At 40.6% G+C, this 27,673-nt stretch overlaps 1 protein-coding gene across 4 annotated transcripts in view; it reads left to right on the forward strand.

Moving 5' to 3' along the window:
• vti1a (vesicle transport through interaction with t-SNAREs 1A) overlaps window positions 1-27,673 on the forward strand; it is a 107,471-nt gene that overhangs the window by 21,289 nt on the left and 58,509 nt on the right. For 2 of the 4 annotated variants that reach the window (XM_084040605.1, XM_084040603.1), the window contains exons 5-6: window positions 4,586-4,606; window positions 10,665-10,749. In XM_084040605.1, coding sequence (XP_083896731.1) covers window positions 4,586-4,606; window positions 10,665-10,749 — 106 coding nt within the window. The remainder of the gene's footprint in view (window positions 1-4,585; window positions 4,607-10,664; window positions 10,750-27,673) is intronic. The other 2 variants (XM_084040606.1, XM_084040604.1) reach the window with 1 other exon arrangement.

Consider the following 27,673-nt stretch of genomic DNA (forward strand, 5'->3'; position numbering starts at 1 on the left):
TAAACAACAGATAAAGACCACATTAGCAATTTCCATTCATTGTCAGCAATGTCTACAAAAGATTCATTCACAGCCGTTGCGAAAGTGGCAACAAAAAGGAAAAACAATTATCTCGAATTGTGATCTTAATTGCCCAAAATGTGCCACATGTTTTGAATATATTCTTTTGAATAAATGCAGAACTGTATCAAAAACAATGATACAACAACGGATTCAGCCAACAGCGTCGTTTTAACGTGGAAGACGCACATTACCTATCGCTCACCTCCACAGCTGCCACTCACACGCAGCCACTCTCAACTCTGACCAAACGTCTTTTGACTAATTATATATTACCTTTACAATCAGCTGTCAACTCACAGAGGTTACCGCGTCTCAAGGCGCACACAATCACACACACACAATTGCACACGCTCGCATGAAAACAAATACTTTGCATTCGCACGCCGGAAAAAGAAAAAAGCCAAAGATGAATGCTCAAATGCACATTTGCACATTTAGTCCCACAGTGCTTCATGTGAGTATATTTAGATGATTCGCCGCTAAGCAAAGCTAAATAAAGTTGCCTCTGTCTTTTTTTTTTTTTGAACATTTCCCTATTACCATTTCAATGATGACCCATGAACTACACATCTTAGAAACATATGTATCAAGAACCAAGATGTGTAATTGAAATGCATATTCCTGGCAAATTAGCAAGACACAAAAGTGACACTGACATTTTCTTGCAGAAGTTGGAAGGAGATTCGCTGTCAGAAATGTCACGTTTGAGACTCTGAGGATTTCAATCAAAATCCTGTCGAGGAATAGCTGCAGAAACGCTCCCTATTTCATTTCAAATATTGTTTTCCCCCTTCGTTAAACATTAAGCCCAAAAAATTAACAGTGATATTTATAAATCTAGAACTACCACACCCCATAAAGAAAATAATTTAAATAAATGTATCAGTATAGAATTAATATTGTGGAATGTTGCTATACATTTATATTGTGCATTTAGCAAATTCTTGTGTTATATTTGTAATTATTGTTATTAATTATTCTTAATAATGATCACATTTATTTATTGTTTGTCAAATTATTGTATTTCAAAATGAAAAACAATAAAATTGTAATTTTATCCATCCATGAACACATGAATTCACCTCAGAATTTGAGGTATGTGACATTTAAATCTGTGAACATCCACAGCTTTATTCTTAATTCAAAGTCAACATCAACATAATAATGTAAATGATGGAATTATAAATATAAATTAATATAAATTAAATTGAATTAATGTTTAAAGGGACATAATAAATGTCCCTTTAAACATGTTTATCTTTGGGAATTAAGCAAGTTGCATATTCCCTTCATTTCTTCATTTTATTTATTTTCCCAATTTCCTTTTTGCAAAAATACTACCAATATGTTTAAATCATACAATGTCAAATACAGAATTGTGAAAAACACAGCAATAATTAGCAATAACAATGTGTGAGGTTGGAGTGAAAAATGACAATTACGTAGTATATCTAAAACACATACACACACACAATGCCTTGGGAAGAGTTCATGCTAGGGGCAAATGCAAAGTAAATAGATGATATACATTTTGCCTTTTTCCTCCCAGGTGCTGTATTTACCTCATTTTCATTTTAAAAACTTGTGGAGATAATACTTGTCTTGGTCTTGCTGTGAGTGGAGTACTCGGGAACTTCAGAGTTTTTTTTATCTAACGAGACGGCGGTGATAGGAGAGGGGAAAAGATGGTGGGGGTCGGGGCAAGCCGGTCAATTTAATTCCTGGCGATCTGAAAGGGGTCAGGATCATTTCATATGGCCCTGGCTGAGCAGATCATTACCAGTCACAAATCTGCTGGTTACATGGCAAGGATTTATAGCTAAGTAAATAGGGACCGTCATAAGTTCTGAAAATGGCGTATTGGCCCCGCGATAATGGCTAAAGGACGATTTAATAGAGTTCGGCATTTATTCGTTATCAGTATGCGGACAGAGACTGAATTGGCACTATCACTCGTTTTTTTTAATAATGTGGTAGGCTACCATTGCACATTTTTCCTTCTGTTTCCTCTGCATGCAACACACGCACAAATGTTGGCGTACACACACACACCGACCACACACACACACATACACAGACACCACACACAAAGCAGCAAATACACACACATTTTTCACACACGAACACTATACGGAATAGTTTCGATTTCAGTCACAGCAGAAGGCTTGGCCACAAGAGATTGTGCTGGTTTGAGCCGGCATGGACCAGATTTTACAGGCTACAAAGGAAGCAGATTACCACTTGTATCGAATTCCGTATTGGATAAAGAAAATCTTTTGTTTGAAAAAAAAAAAAAAAAATTGCTGATTATCATAACAGAAAAATTGCAGCAGTGCAATTTTGAATCCTGGCTGGCATCACAAAAACACAAGGCAAGGCGCTCAGGCTGGAGTAATTATAACATTTACAATATTCTGTATTTACCGCTCTATATCTCTTGAGCAACGCGAGCATCGTTGGCCGAACTAAAGAATGGATGCCAAAAAAGAAAAATAAAGCTACACAGGAAGAAACAAGAAACGCGGCTCAACATGCCCCCTCGTATAGTTTTAACAAATCCTCCACGAGGACTCGCAATCAGCGAGGCAGCACAAATGAGCTAGAACAAGTTTTGTTTGGTGCCCATTGACTGATGGCTGAGCTGGGGTGAGGGATCGCAGGATCTGCTGGGGGTTTTTTATTTTTTTTTCAAGCCCCAAATAAGCCCATCCACAGTGTAGTTTTAAACTTTGCCCTCTTCAATAATGCATTCTTAGTGGGGAGTTGTTGCTCGAGTTGGAAAAGACAGTTTCCACTCTTAAGTGCGTCTTGTTACCGCCGACATTTTCAAGGGAAAGGGAAAAAGAAAAACATGCAATTATACTTGTTTACCTGCCACATTACAGATATCGAAAGTATTTTTTTTTTAAATTTGCAATATTGCGGTGACGCATTGTATTTTTTGATTGGTGGAAAAAAAACAAAAAACGACGGTAGAACTATTTTTGAGATGCTTAGAAAATTTACAGGAGGGAGTGCTGTGACAAACTTGATATTTTTGTTTGTGTTTTATATAGTAAAGATACCTCATGAATGTAGCATGCGACACATTTCTTGGAGTGTGTTTACTCGTGGTGTCATATAAATAGAGGAGACGAATGCATGCGGTACAGTATTGTTGTTTAGGATTTCAGTCACATGTTAGATGTTTGTTTTATTCTGGTCATAAGAGTGAGTAGAAGGAGCTGGTGTTCCTTTTCTCCTCTTTTTTTTGAATAACTCGAACAAAAAGATGCCCGTTTTCTGACCATCTACCACCTTTTTTCTTCTTTGAACCTTAAAGTTACCAATCAAGTTTCTAATTCAAGCCCTAAGAACAGATTATATAAAATGATTGCAGGCTCACAAAATGCAAGTTAACAGCACAAGTAAGAGTGGCCCCGAGCTTCCCTTCAGATCTGCAAATCTTTAATGTTGGCCAAGAAATAAACGTGGATAAAAAAAAAATAGAAACACCCCCAAAAGGCTTACAAATCGAGAAATGTGTCCTTCCCCCTTTTCCTGCCAACTGCGTTGCATTCCCACGATAAGCCCCAGCCTTCCCCTTCCTCCACAGCCCTCGCTTAACAACAGGCCGAAGGAAGCAACCTTTTTAATTGCGATTAGGCATAATTAATGGCAAATGGAATTATTTCCCCTCCCTCACATGTCTGATTCATTATCAGAGATGCAAGGTCTTGCAGGACAGGGAATAGGAATAGCATTTCTTATTTACTTCACTTTAAATTTGCCATTCTCTTTCATCAAACATGTATAGCTGTGCTAAGATTCATTTTTCATGATCTGTGGCTGTCCCAATAATAAGCCACGCTGTATGTATATACAGTGGTAGCCTCACATGGCTTTTCCATACATGAATAAATGCTCCTTTGCTGAGATGCTTAAGCAGCATGAAATATCGACAGCATATCAGCATTGATTAACGGCGCTACAAACGGAGTGGCTCAGCATTTCTCAACTTGGGTCCTCAGGACACGCATTTCTGTTTTATCTTTTTTCCAGAGAATTCAGCAAAATGACAGACGCAGTTTAAAAATGTTGAGGAAAAATATTTTGTACCTGCAGACTATATTTTTTTTTACTCATTTCCAACCCCCTTTTCTCTTGCTGCATCAACTCCTGTGATGTGACTTCCTTGATAATGTTGTTGATATTGCAAGTCGAGCGATCCATTCCCTCTCTTGTTTAATGTGACAGCGCCAGGACTTGATCTTTGTTTGTTCAAAAAAGTCAGCCAGAGCGGCGTGTTTAGCTCTCGTTTAATGTGTTTGTCTTGTGATTTCCAAATGCTAAACATGCAAACAGATAAATCGTCAAGGTTAATTCTGTACCCAGCCACATGACTGATCTTCTTCCTGCCATGTTTCTGCTTTTTTTCACTCTCTCTCTCTCTCTCTCTCTCTCTATATATATATATATATATATATAATCTCTCTTTCACTCTCTCCATCTTTCTCCCTTCCCTTCTGCTCTCATGATGCAGTTGATAAAGTTACGTGAAGAGGTAAGTGCCCCTCTGTTCGAACAGTTTAACATCCTGCTTTCCCACTGAAATTTCAATCTGCCTCCTCTCACCTGTAATCAGCTCATTTGCACACATTTTTGTTTTGTTTTATTTGCATGTGTCATTAGAGAGATTACGAGCCAAAGATAATGAATTCACAGAAGGCTAGTTTCTGGACTTACTTTAAATATCGTAACGTGAAGATTATTTATGATGTTCACTTTTGAAGACAAATATAGCAAAACATTGGTTAGCTTCAGTCATTGGACCCAACACAGTTTACAACTTGATGAACCTCTTAGTTTTAAGAGGGATTTACTGCTTGTAAGATTTAGTATCCCCTAATGTTCTCAATTGGAGCCATATGAGTTGCTTCTTGCCTTTTGTCATACATTGGATTGATTATTTTGGTGATATACGTGTTTAAAGCTATACATGGTGATACACTGGATAGTTGTTGTTGTTGTCATTCGCCACCATTGTGCATTAACACCACCACCATTGTCTGAGATTATGCATGTCTACCATTGTTCATATTGTTAATGTAATGTAAGTTAGCATGCACAGTATGGATTGTAACTTTCATTTCAGTGTTGGCGCTCAATGAAACTCAGTTCAAACCAACAACAATGTGAAGAAAACATGTCAAACTGTCCGGTATTACACGTTGCTGACTTGTAGCTCGTGTTAATTTCTGAACATGAAACACCTGAAATATAGTTTTGGTTTAGCAGATGGAGTTAGCGACAATGCACAGCTAGCAGAAGCAAGAATTGTTGCTTCCCTGATTAGACTACCAAATGCTGCCGTAAGGTTTTGTAAATTTAATTATAAAAGTAGGTACTTCAACTAATTGGCATTAATGATGATTTCCCTATTCATATAATTTTTCATTAAAGTTTCCTGTATCCAGTTACATTTGCAACTGTTGGTAGTTTTCTCTCTTTGAGGTGGTAAACAAAAAGCACTGATGTTGGAATAAAATCGTGGGTCCTTGAACCTTTGTTGTTGTCGTATCTGTATTAGCGGCAAATATAAGATGCCCTAATTGAGCTGCTCCATTTCATCTTTCAGTTAAAAAAAGTGGAAAATAATATAAAATACTGCCATGACAGCCTGTCCATTTATCGTGTTTCTTTTAAGACTGCAGCTAAGTTGTCCAAAAATAGAAGGTGTTTCATTTTGAACTGTAACATAGCATATGTGTTCCTTTTATTTCGATTTTTAAACTCAAACATTTGCAACAGCAATATTAATAACAGTAGCTCAAATACCTTCACACTTTTAAATATATAATTTGTTGTTTCCATACATAATGTTTGTATCGTAGTTGTAGCGTATTTTAGTTGATAGTCATGAAGATCTACAGGCGGTGTATTTCCCTCTAATTGAGGCAGATTTAGTTGTGTGCTGTTTCTGTAGGTTACACTACATTGCTCATCCTTTGAAGCATGACTGAGCTTGTATTTGCAGGTGTAGTTACAGTATGTTGTTAAATGTGCCTTTGAGTGAGACTATGTTCAAAAGGGCCTCAGCTCAAGCAGAGTAATTCAATTCCTATCAAAGGCTCACCATTCACACCCATCCATAATTTAGAGCGCCAACCTGGCCTAGATGCCATGTTATCACGCCTCTTTCTTTTATTTAGCTGTACTTTTGTTTCCCCTTCTTCTTCCCCTCTTTTTTGTGCATTTCCTCCTAGCCTGAGGGTCAGAAGACACCTCGAGTTACCTCACCTGTCTACCCCCTTTTTTGGAACTGCCCGATCTGTATAATCGGGCTTGATTTTGCGCCCTCTTCAGCCATTGCACTTCTCCATAGCAGTCTTTTACCCTTCTGCTCTTCCTGCATTCGAATCAAAGGCTGGCACAGCTTATACACACTTAAGCCCTGCTTTTAAAAAACTATACTTTTTTTTTTTCTTTCGGCTGAAAAACATGTTTAAATATTTAGCACCCATATTCACAGCTGTTTGACACTTGTAATTCCTCGTCTTACAAGTCCCAAACAAACGGCACAGAAGATCACACAGTCAGTCTGAATCACAGCTGTCATCATTATTCACTTTGACTCTCCCCCACCCTTATTGAAATAATAAGGAAATCATCTGAACTTTGGAAAATGGTGATAGTAACCGCCTGTGTTTGATATTGAAAAAAGGCAGGAGAGCGAATGAAGAGGGGAGAGATATTTTTCTTTTGAGCTACAGCTGCATTGTTCTGGGGCTCCCTGTTAATAACTTACAACTGAAGAGTGCTTCTTGACGCAAAAAAAAAAAAGCACAACAAAAAAACACCATTTTCGTGGTTCCTAAGAAGATCTTTGTTCAAAATGTAGGTGTCAGATGAAAAGGCATACATGCACCGGCAGAAACGGTGGTGGTGGCGGCGGTGGGGCGCACCGGTGCACTCAGAGATGCACAATGTTTGTCATATATTGTATTTAAATATTTTTGCCAGAAGGCTCCATGAGATGATCAGATGTGATTTTGATGAAATCCTCAGTTTAAAGTCGATTAATGGCAGATCTGAGTTATGAGCCCATATTTGATCCTAGTAGGTGTTGGTATACGTGTGCTGTATTCTGATTTCATGATGGTGGCTGGTGAAACTGCAGGGGTCAAGCCTTGATATGTGACATTGTAGCGCAGCGTTTTCCTTCGACAAAAACGCTGACGAGGGTGTCTCGGATTTTTGCTTGCTAAACTGCACAACACTTTTATTCACAAACGTTGTGGTGGTTGTTGTGTGATATTAAGATTCGCCTCATTTTTGTAGAAACGCAGTTTGTAAACGCAATGCAATGACTGCGTCTGGGTGGTGTATGATGTTTAATTTCCATTGTACATGTTCCTTTTCATTATTTTCCATGCTATCATCCTGTGTCCACGGCTGGATTGTTTCTTTATTAGGGCCATCACAGTGTGCCATTACTGGATTCTTAGTGGCTGAACTCTCACCCTTTCCTTCAGGTTCTGTCACCGTCAAACTCGGGGCGCATTATTCTAATGATCACACACACATACACACACACACACACACATACACATATACGCTGCCACTGCCACCACTACCCCCCAGCACCTCACACACACACACGCACACACACACACCCACCCACCCACCCAACCACCCACCCACACTCACCCTCCCCTCCCCCCGGCCCTAAAAGAAGACAGAATGAGGGAGAGAAGAGAGAGAGAGAGAGAGATTCAGGAGGAGAAAGCTTTGAAGTGGCTTTCCATCGCAGTGAGTCTGCCGGCCGTCTCCCCGAGACGTGTCACCTTTGCCGAGAGGGAATAGGAAAATCACGTTTCGAATGGTAATGATAACATACTAATCACTTGAGCTCTTTGAAGAACCCGGGGAGTGCGCTACTCTGTCAGTATCCCCGGCTGCCTCATGCTCCCAGGCACACACAGGCACTGCAGCCATGGTCTAGGTGTATAAGCTTAAGCATTGCATGTCAATACGTCCCCTCTGATCCATAGGCTCATTATAGCCCAAGCTTGGTATCCATTTTCTCCCACGAGCACGCCGCCACCGTCTCCGCCGGTGCCACTTCCACACCCGTTGCAACCCCTCCCCGAAACCCCCCCCCATACCTCACCCTCCACCAAAAACACACCACACCTCGCATCCCGTCCCACTCACCGCTTCCTTATCGCTTTCCTACCAGCAGCCCGTTTTACCACCCATCCACCCACCCACCCGTTCTCTCCTATCCCTCCATCCTCCCCCTGCCCTCCCTTTAACTATTGAAAAGTATCTCTGCAATTTTAAATGACATCTGTCAGCGGGCGCAAAAGAAAAAGGAAACGAGGGAGAGAAGAGTTCAGAGGGAGTTTTCTCCTCCCTGCTCTTTTCCCATCCCTCTTATTGTCAAACTTTGAAAAGTGTGTCGTTGACTTTTTTTTTTTTTTCTTCTCTCTCTCTCTCTACGTTTTTCATTTTCATTCCTCTGAGTGATTAGCTGGTACACATTTTGACAGCCTAACCAAAACTAGAGACTTCACTTCTTCCCCCCTGTCCCCTTCGCTCAGTTGATGGGCATAAACCCTTGTCAGAGAGGCGGGTGTCATTCGTGGGGTTGTTTTTGAGTGCCAGATATGTTGCATCTGATCAGTTTCTTTACATAGCATATTAGAAAGGCCATCAAAACCAACAGCATTTGAGTAAACATGTAAGCCTTCCATGTTTATGCTGTTTATCAGCCTCTCTTTTGAATTTGGTTTGGAGTTAATGAAAGCCGGGTTGCTACAGTGGACAATATCGGGTTGTATGAAGCTATGTTTGTGTGTCAGATAGGTGGTTGAAACTTTGCACTCAACAACCATAGATCAATAGACTCTATGAAATTACAGCGTGCCTCTACCTCAGGAAATGTGTAGATAATATACAAAAAACTTGAAGCATCCGTCATAGTTAGGAAGTACAATGAGTTACACAGTGTAATGTTGTAAACATTAAAGTGACTATCCCCAGCTAGTGATTTTCTGCTTTCTTGAAAAACGGCTTCCAGTGCTCATTGACAAATTGACTAACTGTAGCCGTTAGTTGAGATAGAATTCTAACGGTGGCTGTGGAAAGGATTATGTTTAAAATAAAATAGGAAAACTTTTAAGTCATTGTCCGGTAACTTCAACTATCACACCTGAAAACGCTTCGGGCAGGTAACAAACATGTTCCACTTGATTCTGGACGATAAAGCACGCATTATATTGAGCAATAAAAGCTTGTCGGGTGTAGATCAACATGCATTGTCGGTAATATAAGCTTTTTGAGTCAATGTAGCTCCTCGTTCATTTTTATCTGGACACAAGAAAACTGAACTGAAAGTCTTTAAAAAAGCAAATTAAATATAAAATCATTCACCTGTTTTCCCCGCAGAGCTGCGTGTTTCTTTATTAGCACATGTGTTAATACACGGTGCTGTAATTGGATGCACGAACACAAAGAACTGTTAACATAATGGTAGATTCCTACCTTTGACAGCCCCGACTGTAAGATGGAACTCAAGGCCATCAGTCAACAGATCAGATATTTTCTTGCCTTGCTTGTCAGACATGAATTGTTTATCTATAGAAAAGAAACCAAAAAACCTCACTGGTTCTCTTGGTATCTAAGAAACTGCTATCAATTGATATGTTTACACATGATATTAGAGCCCCAGCTAACACCTTGATACTCACAAACATCCACTTTCAAAAAAAATGTATTTAATTATTTATGAAACACATTTTTTTTTCTTGATATGCTCTCTTAGCTCCACGCTTTCAATGGGCAGCCTTGTCAATTGTTGATAGCTCTGAGTAAACCAAGGGGGGATGCAGTTACTCATACATCATGAATTACCGTGTTGGTCCACTAATGTGGATAAACAAGAAGCGGAGAAGACATTTGATTCTTTTGTTGAGGATAATTACTACATTTCACACATGCACTCATCTTCATTTATTTACATTCATGACATTGATGGATTGTTGTGCTTGTAAGTATTTCTGTTATTATTCATACACCTCATATGTTGCATCGCCATCGACAAAATCGAGGTGGTAAATGTTGCATTCGTCTTAAATTTCTTCTTCAGTTGGAAGCCTTCACCTGGACAGCATTTTCTTTCAACTGGAACGCTTCAAATGCAATTTTACCGCATCTTAATTTACTCCACCTTCCTTGTCTTAACTTCCCTCCGTGCGCAGCTGAAGGCACTGCCGTGAAACAATACCAGGAGGCAACAAAACCTCAAAGTAGTTCTTGTTTTTATGTCCAAGATGAGGCAGCGGCACCTCTTACATTGTCAGCCTCAACATGCATATGCTTGATATTCCATCAGCATATAACACATTGTCATCCATGAAGGTTATTGCCAACCTGGCTGTATTATGTTGTTGCTGCGGATGTGGTCTGTCTGTTTAGGTGACAGTGTTGATGTGTTTCTTTGAAATGGGTCCCAGCCCTCTCAATCAATTATTTTTTCTTTTTGTGTGTGTGTGTGTGTGTGTATGTGTGTGTTTGTTTCTCTGGCTTCATTTTTTTTTTTTCTCTATTTGTTGCAGAGAGCGCATCTGTTGGACAACACAGAGAAACTGGAAAGGTCATCACGGAGACTGGAGGCCGGCTACCAGATAGCGGTGGAAACCGGTACGTTTTCTGGTTTTGGATTGGGTTTAGGAAGGGTGGTGCTGGGAGGGGGATTCAAGATAGTGGTGGAGGATGAGTGAGCGACAGCAAATTGTCTTGCTCATATGCGAGGTGGGTGGATATGTGTGTTTGGGGGTGGGTGGGTCGGGTTGGGTGGGGGGGGGGGACTCTTTCCTTGACGCCTGATGACATTTTCGGGAGCACATCAAAGGCGAGCCAGGGAGGGAGAGAGAGGTGTACAGGCAACAGATCGAGCGCCGCTTCTCCTTGCTCCCGAAGAAAATTTGTGCATCGCTACAGCTGTGTGTGTGTGTTGTGCGTGTGTGTTGGTTGTGCATTTCTTTTTTTTCTTTTTTTTTTTTGCACAAACAGACAGGGGGTCTATGAAAATAAACAACGTCAGCGTTCCTCCTGAAGTTCTTAATTCAGGAGTGCAAGAGGAAGACAAAAAACATAATATCACTTTCTAAATAAATCATCTAAAAAAAAAAAAAAAACCCTCCACACAGAATCCTTTTTTCCTCATTATCAAGGATTGTTTTTATCTTAAAATAGGAAAAAAAAAAAACTCATTGGGATCTTAAATAGATTTAACCAGTTAGCATATTTTCTTCTTCTTCCTGTCTTCCTTCCTGACAGTCACCATATTATTGAGGCACAGTGTATTCCTCAGAGATGTATCAAAGCTCATTCTTGAAGTATCAACCAGCTCTCCGTGGCTTCCGTTGTAGTTTTGAAAAAGTTTGTCAATTTACACTATAAATGCAGGGTGGCTGGCGTGCGCGACATCGACAGATTTAATAATTCAAGTCAAGGAAGGTTGGCGTGCAGACCACCGGCGTTTGATGTTCTCTGTAACTTGCATTCACAAATTCATAAATACAATCTGCGTTCTCTGCTTAAAAAATGTTGATTCAAACGCCTCAGATGATCCCGCCGTTATCCGAGTTTCTTGACTGTGTCAAATTCTGCGACAGCCGACGGATTTTTAATTCTACCCAGTCGTGTCTTTTTCACCAGAGCGGCTCGTCTTTTTTCTTCTTCTTCTTTTTTTTTTAATGTTTCGCCTCACAGCTTGGTTGGTGTTAAAGAAGTGGGCCGTGCCTTAACAGAGCTCAGTACCTCCTGGGCCCAGTGGGTTTTCCCGTGCCGTAGTCGACCACATGCCCCTTGACCCCGTATCACCGGTGGCCCTCTCATCCGCGGTGTGCGTGGCTAGCTAAGAACAATTTTCGTTTATCCTGCCTTGGTCCCACACACTTGGCTTGGCCCACACCAGCCGGGGGTGTGTTTGTGGTTTGGTGGGGAAGCTTCGCCCCACGTCTTTAATCCATGACCCCTTCCTTTACTCGGCTGTCGATACCAACCCTCCGCTCAGATGCACAACCTGAAATGGCAATGTCCCCGGGTCAAACAGGGAATACATCTGCGCACACAAAAACCCATAGATACACAGGGAATATACGCCTCTCCACCAGACTAATAACTATATATATATAATGATGATATATCAGATTTGGAAGGGTTCAGTTTGGTCTTTAATTTAGTGTTGTTCGCCCCTTTTAAACTATGTATTTACTCTTGTGGTTCCACATTGGCAAATCACAATATTTCCCAGACATCTTCCTGAAATCCTGCACTATTAAGATCATAGTCCTGCCATACTTCTTAGAGTATTGAGACACAGCACACCAAGAACTGGGATTTGCCTTTTTGCAAACGCTAAACTGTTTATTATTATAGTTCAACAAATGCTCCATTTATTGTAGTTCCTTCTCTTTTCACGTCAACAAATACAACATAATGAAATAGAAATCCCAGAAGTGCACCACGCTTTATTCATGCACGTTATGACAATGGCATTGGCAATTGTTGAGGTTTAGGCTTTGAATTTTAAAAAAAGCAAAGGTGTGGCATCCAGACGTTTAAACACCAATAATTAGAGCGTTAAGCGTTTCTCCAATCGGACCCTCTTTAGTCGTATTGAGAAAGTACTTTTCCTGCCACAAACCTCAACTCTCCTCTGATGTACTTTTTTTTTTATTTTTACGAAGAGCAGTTTAGCATCGTTATTTTGCCGTAATTCAAAGTTGCATTCTCCATCCACAGTGACACAATAGCCCTTAGGAACTGTAATTGACCAATGGGGGAACTGGAACTAAAAGACATTTTATTTCAAAGACGTAGACCCTGAACAAAGAAATGGCATAGTAACTCAGCTTTGCCCCCTTTTCTCTTCAGCGTCGACAATATATCTCTTAATGACCAGGAACAAAAAAGCCAGGATGCTTCTAGGTCACATTTAAGGGGAAAAAAAAAAGACGACTCTTAGTTCTAAGAAAAGAAAAATCTTCACACAGTACCATTTTATCAGATTTCAGCATTTTTTTCCCTTCTTCCCGCCATTCTCAATGTCTCTAGTGTATTTAGCGAAAACAAAGGCCTGCCAAAAGCAGTGAGAGCCCTCAGAGGGATATAGAGGAGACTCTTTGGACACACAGAGCTATTTACCACACGCACCCTCAAGAACCAGAGTCCTCTGTTTGTCTCATAAATAAAGTATAGAACTTCATTAGTGAAGAGCACTGACTTAAAAGCCCAGGCATAGCAACAAGCAGACATGGGGGCTAGCCCAGTTAAAGAGGGCCCTAAATAAAGAGGGAGGGCATGTAGTTAGCCAATTTAAAGACATTTGAGTCAGGGGCATTTGAAATGCCCAAATGTGGAGGCTTGACTGATGTTAAAATCAAAGACACGCCAGATTTTAGTCCTTCCCTCCGCAGTTGAAAAGATTTTTGAATGATTTATGATTGCTTGTTTAGAAATAGATAGCATGTCGGATAAGACATCTAAGTTGCAATGATTAGTTGTCCCACCTTTTTGATTATTATTCATTGAAGTGAAGAGAGTTACATACTGATTGACGGTTCATGCGAGACATGGCTAAAAAAAATTTAAATGATGCTGTAAATACGCAGTTTTAGAAATCCAATAGTAATTGTGACCTTATTGGTTAATTGTAGCAGCAATAGTTGTATTTGTGCTTGAAGCGTTTGTAGTTTTGCTGCAGAGACATTGCTAATACACATTTTGACATGAAATGTCAAGGGTTTTCATTTTTTACAATTAGAATGAATGAATGCATCTCAGAAGTATTATTGGGGGGGAAAAAATGATACCACTCAGTAACTCAACCAGCACATGTGGAGTAAATTTACTTTGAAAATCCATCCCCCCTTTATACTTGTTCAGTTGACACAAATAACTTAGCAATGCCAGCGAAATGAGCTGCTGAAACAAAGACGGCCAGAGACAAAAGCGCTGCTGCTCTGCATTTAAAGGTGGCCAGCAAGAGGCTGGGAACACTTCTTAGGCGACTGTTCTTGGTGTTTAGGGGTCTGTAATCAATCCTGCAAAATGAAAACACCTCATTAGGGATTGATTTCAGTCCCGTTTAGATAAGCAGAGAGGGCCGGGGCCCGGCCCCCAGGGGCCTCAGCATAGCCCAAAGTTCACGCCATGCCAGGTAGAGAGCAACACCGCAGGCTATCAACTTTATTAGGATGGAGATGAGCTGATTAGACCTTGTCAATCAAAGGTGCCTGTGACTCAATCGTGATCCAGGGGTCTTTTCTTTTCTGTCTCTCCCCTTTTCGCTCCCTTCCCACTCTCACAATCTCCCTCTCTTTTTTGTAATAAATCATTGAAGCGACCAACAAAGTGGCAGCCATAGCTGGGCTAAGCTAAGCAGCCCTGCAGTTGTCACCAAGGCAGACGCGTGGGGACCCTGTGATGATGTGACGACTATATTAAAGAGTACATCAATTTGTTTTAGAGCAGTTTGATTTTCAACTGCAGTGGTATTAAAAGAGAGAGGGGGGGGGGGGGGGAGGAAAGGAGGGGAGGGCGTGCATGTCGGCGTCATCGAACATGATTCCAGTGGCAGAGCAAGGGGTGCTGGGACAACAAGAAATAAATAGACAAATGACAGAGTGACGAGAAATAAATAAATATGTTTTTGTAAACACACGAAAAAAAAAAAAATCTTCATGGCTCCCGTTTGAAGCGGAGTGTGGCTTTGAGTCTTGCTGAGAGTCCACGGGCGCTGGAGTGGCCCAGTAACACAGCACACGTTTGTCCCGACTCTCTATCTCTCCCCCTCCATCTTCATCTCATTCTCTGTTTCTCTCCCACTCACTTTATTTCTCCCTCTTCCTTCTAAAGATCAGACTCGATGGTTCTTTTGGTGCCGGGCCACCAAAGCGGCGCTCGCTCCTCAAATCCATAAGCAAACACTTGGCAAATGACATAATCACTTGCATTTATCAAGCGCAAGGCGTATTTTAGGCAGAGGCTATTGTTAGGTTTTGACCCATTTTATTTCATGCTTATGTCATTATTTCATTTATTTATTTTCACCCTTTAATATTTATAAATATATATATATTCAAGTATTAATTTTTATTTTTTTGGAATGGGTATTTTTGGAAATTCAACTAAAGACAATTACTCATTTATTTTAAAAATGTATTATTTTTTGTTAATTCGCCTACTTTTAAACAGATCCATTTTAAATAAAGTTAATTTGATTAATTATCAGTTTTATGTGACCTGCTAATTCACCATAGTTTGATACTTTTGGATTTTTTTCCCTGCTTTAATGATTTGTAGAATTATATACTGTATAGATACAATGCAATTCTTTTTCTCCTCACTATGTAGCTGAATCTTTTCTCACTTCTATTTTTAGTTCATTCTCTCTGTTCTACAATGTAGTTTGAATATTTTAAGGATCAGTTTGCGTGGATTTCCTTTAGGTATAGCATAATAAATCACTTTTTTTGTTGAACTGATACGATCAGGATGTTGTATTGCGTTAAAAAAGAATATGAAGTTATTTGAGAATTGTTTGATTAATGGAGCTGAGAGCTAGGACTTAAATATTTCACAGCTTGAGGTTTGAGCTGAAGAGAAAAGAGGCCTTTTGTAAAATATGTTTAAAGGAAAAGTATGTTTTTCTATAGCTATTTAGAAAACAATAATTGTTAAAAAATGCTCCCAAAATTTCGCTTGAAACCATATTTCCTAAATGTATATGCTTCAACGCATAACATCTCGCTCTCAGAAAATCTAGCCGCGGGTGAGCTGTTTATCGGTAAACCCCCGGTGGATGAAAGGCGTAGCAATAATGATTTTTTCTCTCCTAATCGGACCTTGTCAGCAAGGCGTCTTATCGTGGAGAGGAAAATGACACCGATCCTATCGAAGAGCCTGGAGTCCGAGTCGGCGGCGTGTGTCCCCCCCAATCATGGCCGGCCGTGGCCCAGCCATATCTAGCGCCGCCACAAACGGCGAGCGACGCTTTTTTCATGTGGACTTCAAAAACGTTGCGAGTCATTAAAATTGCACCCGCGTTCGGCAGCGGGGATCAGCCGCTCCGGAGCGAAAATGGGATGTGGGAAGAGGAGACTCGCTAAATGTGTTAATTCCATCCTCACATGTTTAAGGCTTAATTTTAATCTGTTTGAGGAAGGGGGAGGGGTGTTGGGGGGGACTATTGGAAGGGGGGGGTTGGCGGGAGGGGCAATGAGAAAGCCTCGCACTGCAATAAATCGCCATTATCTTTGACACCCTAGGACTCAGCTGTTCCAGGGATTTAGGGGTCCACTGGCAACAGTGTATATCGTAGGGCATGAAAACACTGTTTACGCTTGAACTGCGGTAGCTAAGGTGCAATCACCAGTTCCAGGCTGCACAGACAAAAGGCCCAACGCGCACAATGGCCAGCTAGCATACGTACCCTCAATGGAAGAGCTGAACCAACAGACTCGAGTGTGTGTCCGCGCGGCCGCTTCCCCGCGTATGAGTGCCCTGTATTTCCCTGCGGTAGCGACAGGTGCTGTCACAAATATCCAAATATTTACTTAAGTGAAGTGGCACTACGAAGATGGAAAGAAACATACGTAAAATGAAATGAACCCGAATCCCTTACACCAAAGATGTCTATCCACATTTCCTGAGTCAATAATCCACCAACGACTACAGCAACCGCTAGCCTCCTTGTGCCCCTCTGTTGGGTCTGCACAACGCGTGAGCTAGCATTAATAAAATTAGGAGAAAATCTAATAATTAGACCTTTAGTCAGTTATTAGCTTCAACAAGGCTCTCAACATAATGAGACTCTTGGAAGTAATGATCTGACTAGAGAGCTCATTGGCGCTTTCAGGCTCAGTAGAACATGAGGCAACGTTGCTAAAAGAAATGTTAGTTTCCCATTTTGAGATTAAACTGATGTTCAATAAAATCTCAACTTTGTGGGTTGATTTTGAATTCAGGCAAGATTAGAACAGATGTAATCAAGCATTAAAATACTTAAGATGGGTCTCAATCCATAACTTTTAAATTACAGCTTGACAACATTGTCATTGGTATGCAGTGAAAAGGTAACATTAACTCAAATATGTTATCATAATAACAATATCAACATTTGTTAATAGCTGTCTAGCTAATCTATAATGCAGCATTTTTTAGGTTTCATCACACTCTGCTACATAAATATACAGAAAAAAGGGTTGCTGATTACAGCATAGAGTAATACACACTATCAGTTAGTAATAACCTTGAAAATGATGTCATTTTGGCACACTTTTTAAATTGGTCTATATTCTCGATCAGACCTCATCCAAATAATTTATTGATATTATCTAATCCTTACCTCAAGATACGAAACAACCTCCAATTGCTAGATAGTGGTATGTCACTATATCTTAAAAGACACCTTCGTCCAACCGTAAATCAGATTGTTTTTTTTCTCTTCTATTTTTAGGTTACAATAACTAAAAAGATACCCCCTGCCTTGGTGCATGCAGAAGAAAAAAGTGCAGCGTTGACCTCTGGCTGACACAGAGAAAGCTGAGGGAGGGAGGGGGAAAGCAGCAGAAAGCACGACAGAGAGGAGAGAGCTAAGACAACAACTGTGAAGAGCCGCATAGGGTTAAAGAAAAACTGTTTCAGAAGGAAATAGGAGACAAAAGCGAAAGACTTGGAGCCCCCATAGGCGCTTTAAAGAGCCGCGACATCTAAGGCGCTGAAATATTAAAAAACAGAAAGGGAGAACCAAAAAAAAAGAAAAGAAAATTAAATTGTTAAATAAAGTAAAGGAGTGGCAGCGAGAGAGAGAGAATTGTCCCACCTTGTCACCTGAGGAAGTATATCAGAAATATTTATTCAGTGATGAGAATGCTCTGGATGACAAGAGGATTGATGTCGGTTAAAACCCTAAAAGGAGTAAAATAAAAAATGATAAAGGCTGCTGTATAGGAACAAGAGATGGAGATGGAAGGACAACAGCAACATAAAATGTTTTTATATTTCCTCCTGCTTAACAATAAAAAATAAAATAAACCAGCTTTTATTTGACCAGTAACCTCCCTTACATGTGTTCTCAATTCCAATGTAGTAAAGTGACAAGCATCTTTATTCAAAACGAGGCGAGAGGCAAGCAACTACAAAGCACTTGAATCATGACAACTGAGTCAAACTACCATTAACAGTGTCTAGTCTGTCTTCTGTCAGGCTGGCACACACAAATGGGCAATTTTCTCATGTAGAAGAATATTGTTAAGGGGAGAGTAGTGTTATTACTTAATTTTGCTTTGCTCACACTTATGTAAATGTTTTTTTAACAGCTCATATTTTTATCCAGTTACCTGCGATACATCAGTGTCAGTTGTAATTCTTTTTTATATGTTTGAATAGATCCTATATCTACTATGGTATTTATTTAATGCAATTAAATTGTTTTTTAAATGTTTTTATTTGTTTGCTTTCAAGTGAAACATATTCATCACAGATTGTTTCTTAGGAACTAATATGTAATGAGTGTGGAAGAAGAATGAAGTCTAACTTTCAAACAGTAATTTTACTGAAAAAAATAAAATAAATAGGCAGTAGTAATTAGCAGTAGTTGGCAGTAGTAGCTTACCCAGCTGACTGTTGTTTTTTTTAATGTAAGTAGTCTGCCAGTATTCGCTGTAGATTGATAAAAGTAGTTTTAGTTTTTTTTTTTTTAAATATATATATATATTTTAGGTCTGTGCCTTAAATAGTCACTACATGGAAATTAGATTAAATATTTTTTATTTCAATACTGTTTCACCAAAACCCTTTTCTTTAAACAAAGCATCTTCATTGTCCCTTTTCTCATAAATGTAACTTTTATTCTATACAGTGCCACCAAATTCTGTGCACAGTTCTTTAAAGCTTTATATTTATTTTCTTTCAGAATTTGTTTTATTTTTATTTTTCACCTAAAAAAAATAATCAATGGCTTTTAAATTTGCAGTAATTATCTTATCAAACGCAAAGACAATATTAATCGCTTTGCCAGTGTTAACAAATGCAGGCTTGATAGTTATAAAAAAGACATTGTAATCAAATAATTTATTATGAAAGAGTTCCTGGAAAGCGATTTCATACTTGGACATGATGTATTTTGTTTGTTAAATTGTAGATAAACGTTTTAAACCTGTGGGCATATGGTTGATTACAGTAAGAGATGATAGCAGTAGCAATAGTCACATCACATCTGTTAATGCGTTTTGATATAAGTAATAATATGTTTTAGGTGATAAGATTACGAGCGTCGAGTAATCTAGAGCATATACATGCTTATTACGGTTTTAAAATGGGTTATTAGTAGATTGAAGATTGAATGCACCTTTCCCAGTGAGGGGCCACATCCAAAGGTCTGCGAGGGAACAACCCAACAACAACAATGACTCCTTTTTAGCTTAAGACGGTGTAGCTGTTGCTTTGTTGTCGTGAGTCTTTCAGCGAATGCACCGTGTGTCACTTCTCGTATCGTAACACAGATGTTTTTTCAGTAGCACAGATAGAGACCCCGTAGCCTCACGTCTGCAAACTGCTGCGTGGCACCCTTTGTGTCACAGCAACCAACGGCTGTACTCTTGGATTTAAATTACCTGGTCTAAATCTAAAAAAAAAAAAATAATAAATAAGCACAACTGCTCGTGATCGCTGCAACAGTAAGTGTGGGGCTCTAGCCTTGAGGAAAATATTTGATCCTGTGTTAGAAAACCATATAGGGCTAAATGCAGTCATTACCTCTTTATTAATGTGCAACTTCTGTAGATGTTCCCTGGGCCTCCCACCCTGCAAGACACACAATTATACTGTACAAACACACTGAAGCACATTAGTCATCTCCGTCTGTCCTTGCTCCTCTTTTCCTCAATGGTAGCCCCAAGGAGCACACTCCCCCCACCCCCTCTTCCCAGTCAAAGGAGCTTCCTCCTTGGCTGTCCTGTGCCCATCAGACAGGGTGCCCGCCCGTTTAAGACACCCAGGGAACATGAAACAGAGCCGGGCCAAGATGTCAGCTGGTTGCCCCATCTGCCAGTCAGTGGGATGGTAAAGCTTTTGTCCTGGGGGGTAACCTTAGGAGTGCTCTGTGTGCTGCTCAAGCGTGTTTGCAACGTGCGCGCATGTGCGCACGTTGCTTTGGGACAGGAGACTCCGCGTCGCAGTTTTTTCCGAGCAAAGCCAGCCACAAACAACATGCTGACATTGTCATTTTAATTTATGTGGGACTTGTGTGCACATACAGGACTGTCACATTTGGACCAATATGACCAAAAAAATTTAAATTTGGTTTCTCTGTTGTCAGATCAGGGTAGGAAAATAACTGCTTTGTTTATCACAACATGTTGGAATTGCAGAGATTTCAAGGGATATAAAAATGTGTAGGTCCCAAAGAATTGTCCTCGGTTGGATTGAAGTTAATTGGTCTCATTTCAGATCCACTCACTTCTTATGGATACACAGTTGGTGCAGCACTCATCAGAATTTTAAATTGCCTGGAACTTGTCTCTCTCCTTTCCCCCCCGTTCCCCTGTTAAATAACATAACCTTGACAGTACAAACAGTTTGACTTCCACATAAATGAACCGAGGCAAAGAGTGGATAGACGGCTGGCCGGCTGGTTTCAAATGAAGCACAATTCCACTCGTGCATTCTATCGTTCGGTAGATAGGCCGCGCCCTTGAGCTGCTTTAGGAGGGAGGAGCCGCTCGTTCGTACTCTGTAAGAAGGTGCTGAAAGGGGGCCTCTGTGCATGCACGAATGCACGCACATAATCCTTTGGACGGGTCTATGTGAGCCCAAGAGTTCCTAAAAAGAAAATGCATGCAGACAGCATGAACTTATTTATTTACCACCGAGTTATGCTTTTGTAGTTGTGCCTGTCAAGGATATCAGCACAAGTTAATATGTGTGCTTGTGTGTGTGTGTGTGTGTGTGTCAGGATGTGTGTGTCTGCTAGTAATATGTGGATGTTGCACGTGCTTTGCACCCCGGTTGTTTCAGGCTCCAATAAAACATTATTCATAACAACAAAGTCATCCCTTTTCTGTGTCGTAATCATTTTTAGACAACTTTGACTGTTTACTGCCATGTAGAAAGCATCCCTTAAGTGGTCTACATAGTCCCCATGCTCACATCAGTCAGTCTCACCGCATGATGTATGTAGTGTAGTGGTAGTCCTGAAGGGCTGATGTATGCACAGCTCTACACCGGCAAGTTCTCCCTGAGCACATCTATGATCTTGGGTTACTCAATCATCAATCAAGGCCAACTGCAGCGTACTGTACTGTCGCCCATCTTTTAAAGCTCAGTTGTGAAGGACTGGCTAAGATGGCCTAAGGGACACTTTCCTTGGTCTGGCCCATTTCAGGTTTGATGTGAATATGTGCGTAGTTAGGAGACTACACACAGAACAGAGTCGACGCATTGATGTAGACTTGTTTAATGTTTGGTGAAGGCCACCTGATAGTAGGACTGTGGTATTTTTTGTATTTTCTTCAAATTTTTTTGCAGTATTTTTGGCAAATATTTTTCAGGAATTTGTTTGATGTTTTCCTGGTGATTTCCAACTTTCAACTGCATAGAAACAGCCATAAAAGACATCATTTCAAATATAAACTTTCATTTTTATATCTAACATTTAAGCTGTATTTTTTTCTTGCTACATAGTAAATTATTTAAATGAACAGTAACATTAAGATACACGTGACAAATGACATATTCCACTCTTTATACCTCATACCAGTCATACAATTGTCTTCATTACAATAAGAAAGGGTAACTGCATGCATTTGGATAAACAAACACGCAAAATCTTTTGCCGACAATGCATTGATCAAATGTTATTGCCAAATTTACCTTATCCAAAATGAAGCTTACTTAAAAAATGCAAAACCTAAATTTCAATATGAACAGACAAAGCAAAAAAAAAAGGCAAAAAGAAACAGTGCCAGAGAATCAAAAAGAAATATACAGTACATTCACTTTCTCCACAAAGCTACTCAGAATTCATTATATTATCCAGAATGGACATACGATATTGCAGTGATAGAGTTGCATGCCAATTTTCCTGTGTGCTTGAAGTGAGCTATTGTGCTATTATAATGAGCTGTTTAGACTACTGGCCGGTTGCATTTGGGCTGTAACAACCAGCTCAATGAATAATTGTTATTGCCTCTTAAAGGCCAGATGTATGGAATTCATGCAAATTCAGAGCACAGGGAAATGTGTGTGCGTGCGTGCGTGTGTGTTTGTGGGTTTGTGTGTGTGTTTGTGTGTTTGTGTGTGTGTGTGTGTGTCTTGGAATAATTGTATTCCAGATGTCCTTCTTTTATGTGAACCACACACACACACATGCATGCACACACACAGAAACACACACTAAAAGGACAGAACAGATGATGGTGATGATGATTAAGATCTTAAGCATATGGAGATGGGTGTGTGTGTCTGTGTGTGTGTGTGTGTGTGTGTGTGTGTGTGTGTGTGTGTGTGTGTGTGTGTGTGTGTGTGTGTGTGTGAGAGAGACTGGCTTTTTTTTTTTTTTGAACATTTCTGCTCCCTCAGTCTTCTGTGACAGGTTCACCCATCTCTCCTGGGGAGGCCTTCACTCCCAATTTAGACGCAAGCGTCGTCAAGTGACAGCAATGGCTCCGGCACCCTACCTTTGCAATATGACTACAGTTAACTTAACAAGTCTCGATATGCGAGCTCCGTCTTTGATGTGGCTGATTTGAATGGATTCGAGCTTCTTTCTTGCGGAGAAGTTGAAATTTAGGGGACATCTGTCAAGATGATCTTCAGAGGGATGCAGGTCATTTCTGTCACATTTTAAACTAAAAACAAAAAAAACAAAAACAAAAAAGATTTTTTAAATCATATTTCACATATTGTATTGCCTCTTTTTGTCAGCAACAGTCTTCAGAAAACTCATAAGCGTCAGGATGGACGGCCACAGTGTGCTCAGGTCTCTAAACAGCAGAGCAGAAATGAAAGAGCCTTATGTTATAAAGCTGTTAGTAAGGTAGGAACAAGCATATCCTGCATTTCAATATGTTCAATGTCTTCATTGGACCTATGGGCCCACGTTTTGTGTCAAGGTGGGCATTTTTGTCTGGGGCTTTTGTTGATGAGATTCAAGTACAGTGTATTTATTGTTTGTTATCGTCTTTGATGCTTTTACTGCCTCTGCAACACCTTAAGCGTGGATGCTGCTACGGTTTTATATTAAAAAAAAAGTGAGTATCACTTCACTGCAGTGAAATAAGCACATCACTGCAATACGCAAAAAGCAATAGAAGTGCATTAAACTGGTTTATAATGTGAAATGAGAATGAAGCAAAATGTGCCATTTTTCAGGAAACAAGGATTTACTGGGTAAAGATATAGAGGAGGAAGGTCTATCTAAGCTCCTTGTCAGCCATGCTCACTTTTAAAAAGTGTCTTTGAGTCATGTCGTCACGTGTGTGCGTGTGTTTGTGGGGGGTGAAGTTGTGTTGAGTGACAAGGACATGCGTCTTGAGCCACCTGGATTTATTTGGGCCAAACAAGAGGGGCCCGTGTCTGTCTGGGCTATGGGGCCTCAGAGCCACGAACAGAAGGTGCCTCCTCACAACTCACACCTGAGCTTTTCCCAGCCTGGGACCAACCTCTCTCTCTCCATGGCTCCCTCCATCCATGCTGCCTCTCTCCTCTCTTTCGTTCACTACCCTCTGTATCCTCTCCACTTCTCTCCCAGGCCGTGGCCTGGCCTACTTTTACCTCTCCCACTCTGGACCCTTTGATGTTGACTATGTTGGCCCTTTCCACAGATCATGTGCATGTTTGCAAAGGCCCCTTTGCTCAATCCTCCGTCTGTTTATGAATATACATTTCACAAACAGGATACGTAGTTAATGGTCTACAAAGAGAAGCAGTCTCTCTTATGTATTAGCCGTGCTTATCACAGTAAATGATGCTAAGGTTCGTAGTGAAAACCACTCTTCCGTTTACTTGATTCTCTCATTTCTTTTGGAGTCGCTGCTGAGTTTGTTTCCCTTTGTTGTTGATGTTTTTTCCCCCTACGAATCTCCCACTCAGTTCCTGGAAAAGAGGCTTTATTCAGGGAGGAAATGTGTGTTTGCTTGTCTGTTAGCATCTTTTTCATTTAGTCTTGAAGTGACAGGGTGTGAAGCTGGGTAGGCGTGTGCATCTCAGAAGTCAAAAGCACAAACACTAACAAGACACCAAGTTCACTGCTTTATTTCTGAAGGTAAAATCAACTCAAAATCCTCGGGGTTCACATTTCTCTGGTCAGTTTGGCTTCCTGTCACATTATTCATTGTTATAAATGCAAAATGCAGATTTCAGGGTATTGTAGAGATAAAGACAGAACCATTCATAATAATTTAATGCAAAAATAATGGATGATCTTCAACTGTGAGAGTTACTTCTGTGATTGTTTCATCTGAGGGATATTTTACTTTGTGTAATGTTCTTCTTTATTGGGAGGTTTTTATTACAACACAATATATTCTTTATTAATCACAATAATTCAGGATGTACTCTATTGCAACAAAATGGTAGCAGTAGTGTTTCCGAGTGGCTTTCTATTCTTACTGTTGATCCTTTGCTTATATAGGTCGTATAGACACAGCTGTATTAAATTGAAACCATATTTCATAACCATGCAAGGCTGCACGGTGGTGTAGCGGTTAGGTGTAAATGTGAGTGTGAATGGTTGTTTGTCTCTGTGTGTCAGCCCTGTGATAGTCTGGCGACAGGTCCGGGATGCAATAATGGATGAATGGATGTTTCATAACCACTTAAGTATCCTTTGAGTAACTTTAATAGTTTTGGACAACAATGCAATTCCATGGTGTGGAAGGAAGTGTTGAAATAATACCACCCTCAGTCTGTAGCTGTGGCTCCACTCACTCCTAGAATGCAGTTAGCATTTCCACAGCTTTGGAAATCTGTTTTGCGAAACTGCATTGCTCGCTCGATATAGATGCAACTGACATATTTAGTGGCTTTTTTACTTTTGGCCATCCGTAGTGCAACATAATTGTCACAGTGTGAGGGGAAGCGCACCCTTGAACTCGCCTCAAGTTTCTTACATTTAGTCCCAGTATTCAGTTTGCATTGTTTCTTGGCACCCTTCACACTTCTATGTATAGTTTCTTTGTGTGTGTGAGGAGTTATAACGCTACTACCAAAGGATTTGAATGCTCTTTCAGTGCATTGGCAGAATTCCCATCCATCCATCCATCCATCCATCGTCTACCGCTTATCCTGTATTCAGGGTCGTGGGGGGAGGGCTGGAGCCGATCCCAGCTGACATTGGGCGAAGGCAGGGTACCCTGGACAGACAACCATTCACGCTCACATTCACACCTACGGGCAATTTAGAGTCATCAATTATATCCCCATCCTGCATGTCTTTGGGAGGAAGCCGGAGAACCTGGAGAGAACCCACGTTCACATGAGGAGGAAAAGCAAACTCCACACAGAAGGAACCCGAACCCGACCCGGGAATCAAACCCGGGACCCTCTTGCTGTGAGGCGGCAGTGCTACCCACTACACCACCGTGCAGCCCTTGGCAGAATTCCCACTTAAGTAAATTCGACGTATGTCCTCTTCAAACAGGGGCACTCGATCCATTAAACACTAACAGTTTTTCACAGTTATCATACCATTGGAGTGTTGTAAGAGACTCTAAATCACAAGACCCATTGGCAATAAAGTACGTTTACGTTCATTTGTTTTATGATCATATAGCTTTTTTTTTAAATAACTGTTGGCCCTACATGGTAAAAGATATAAGACACAAGTATAAACATTTATGAGAGTCCCTATTGTCAGCACACATACAAAAGCCTACATAAGCACTTGTTGCTTTGGTTTCCTACTGAATGGTTAAACTGGCTTGGTGTCTTGAGTGTTTGACACCTAATTGATCCTTAATAGGCATAGCAGGATGTGGCCCGCCATTGTAACTAGTGGCATGGGAAACCTGGCAATTAATGGGACATGGTGGATGTCTCAGATCCAGTGGTGTCAATCGAAAGTTGCCCCCTTAAACTATAGCAATGTGGTAATTGAGCCATCTGTCTCCTTGGGCTTTTACTGGCGTAGAGGTTGAAACTTAGAGGTCACCATTCAATTATTGTCCATGTCCAACATCGTCATTATATGGAATACATATCGATAAAGACGATCGAGAGGAAGAAAGTTTTTCCAACACTGTATGTTCTTAAACTTCCAGCACAGTGCCAATACAGCAAAAGTGTGTGTGTGTCCATTAAGATGTGTGTGTTGAAGAGGGTGTCTTTCCTCTTCAAGATGTCTGTGTCTGTAATTAGTGGATTGCTTTGAGGCAGGCCAGCCCAGGTCGATGGGAGGGACTGCGGGAAGTGAAGGGAGCAACAACATGAGGGAGGCTGGAGAAGAAAAGGGCCGTCCATTTTATCGTCCTGATGGAGGTTATATTTTCTGTGACAACTGGACCAGAGTAATCAAAATGTGTTAATAATCCCTTCAAAGGGCCTGGCGGCACATCAGTGAGAAGCCTCAGTGAACGCCAATCCCCCCGCTAGACCCTAGTTCTGGCTGCCCCACCCTCATTGACCCTCCGTCACTCTCCCTTTCTCCCCGTCCTCCTTGGTCGCCGTGTCTTTTGCTCTTGATCTCATCTGTCATGTTTAACCAATGTTCCAATTCACTCTGTCTTGACAGAATTGCACCCAAGTTACATATCAAACTGAAATCTCCTCACTTCCAAATCAAACAAATGAGCTGCGCCTATGCGCCTTTGTATCGGCGCACCCCGCTGCTCGAGTATAACACCCCTGGGACAATTCCGGGTCAGACTGTATAGGTGGCAATAAGTTCTCTCTGTTGTTTGAGGATTAACACAAAAGGTCAAAGTTCACAAATATGGCCAGATGGGGTCTCTGGTGCTAAATATCCATACCTTCCGCTCCTAAAAGGAGGTTGAGCACCAGGATCAATGGACTCGATCAATGGGCATAGCGGTGGAGGTAATGCTGGCAAAAAGTTTGATTGCATGCATATTGATCAGAGGGAGGCTAAGAAGCTGTAAGGCTATTGATTTTTTTAGCTTCTGTTTTTGTTGAGATTTGCACTTTAATTTGTCTACATTTTTGGATGGAGTATGGTTACACACACACACACACACACACACACACACACACACACACACACACACACACACACACACACACACATACACACACACACACACACACACACACACACTCACAGAGACACACACGGGCACAGCCTAATGCGTAATTACCAGTTAATGGTGATAAGTCAGATAGTTAAATCAAGTCAATGTTAATGCACCACCACCAAGAGATAGTACAAGGGTACTCAGCCATCATCAACCCGTCATTAGCTTTGAGTAGGTGTAAGTAGAGAAAATGAGTGCCTCAAGAACAGAACGTCATGAAGCGTAATCCTACGTACACATAATTACATGATACATTTAAACACAAATACACACAGGGAGTCTTAGTTACTATGAGATATAAACAT

The sequence above is a fragment of the Eutrigla gurnardus genome (genome assembly GCF_963514095.1).
Source record: "Eutrigla gurnardus genome assembly, chromosome: 22".
Taxonomy (NCBI): Eukaryota; Metazoa; Chordata; class Actinopteri; order Perciformes; family Triglidae; genus Eutrigla; species Eutrigla gurnardus.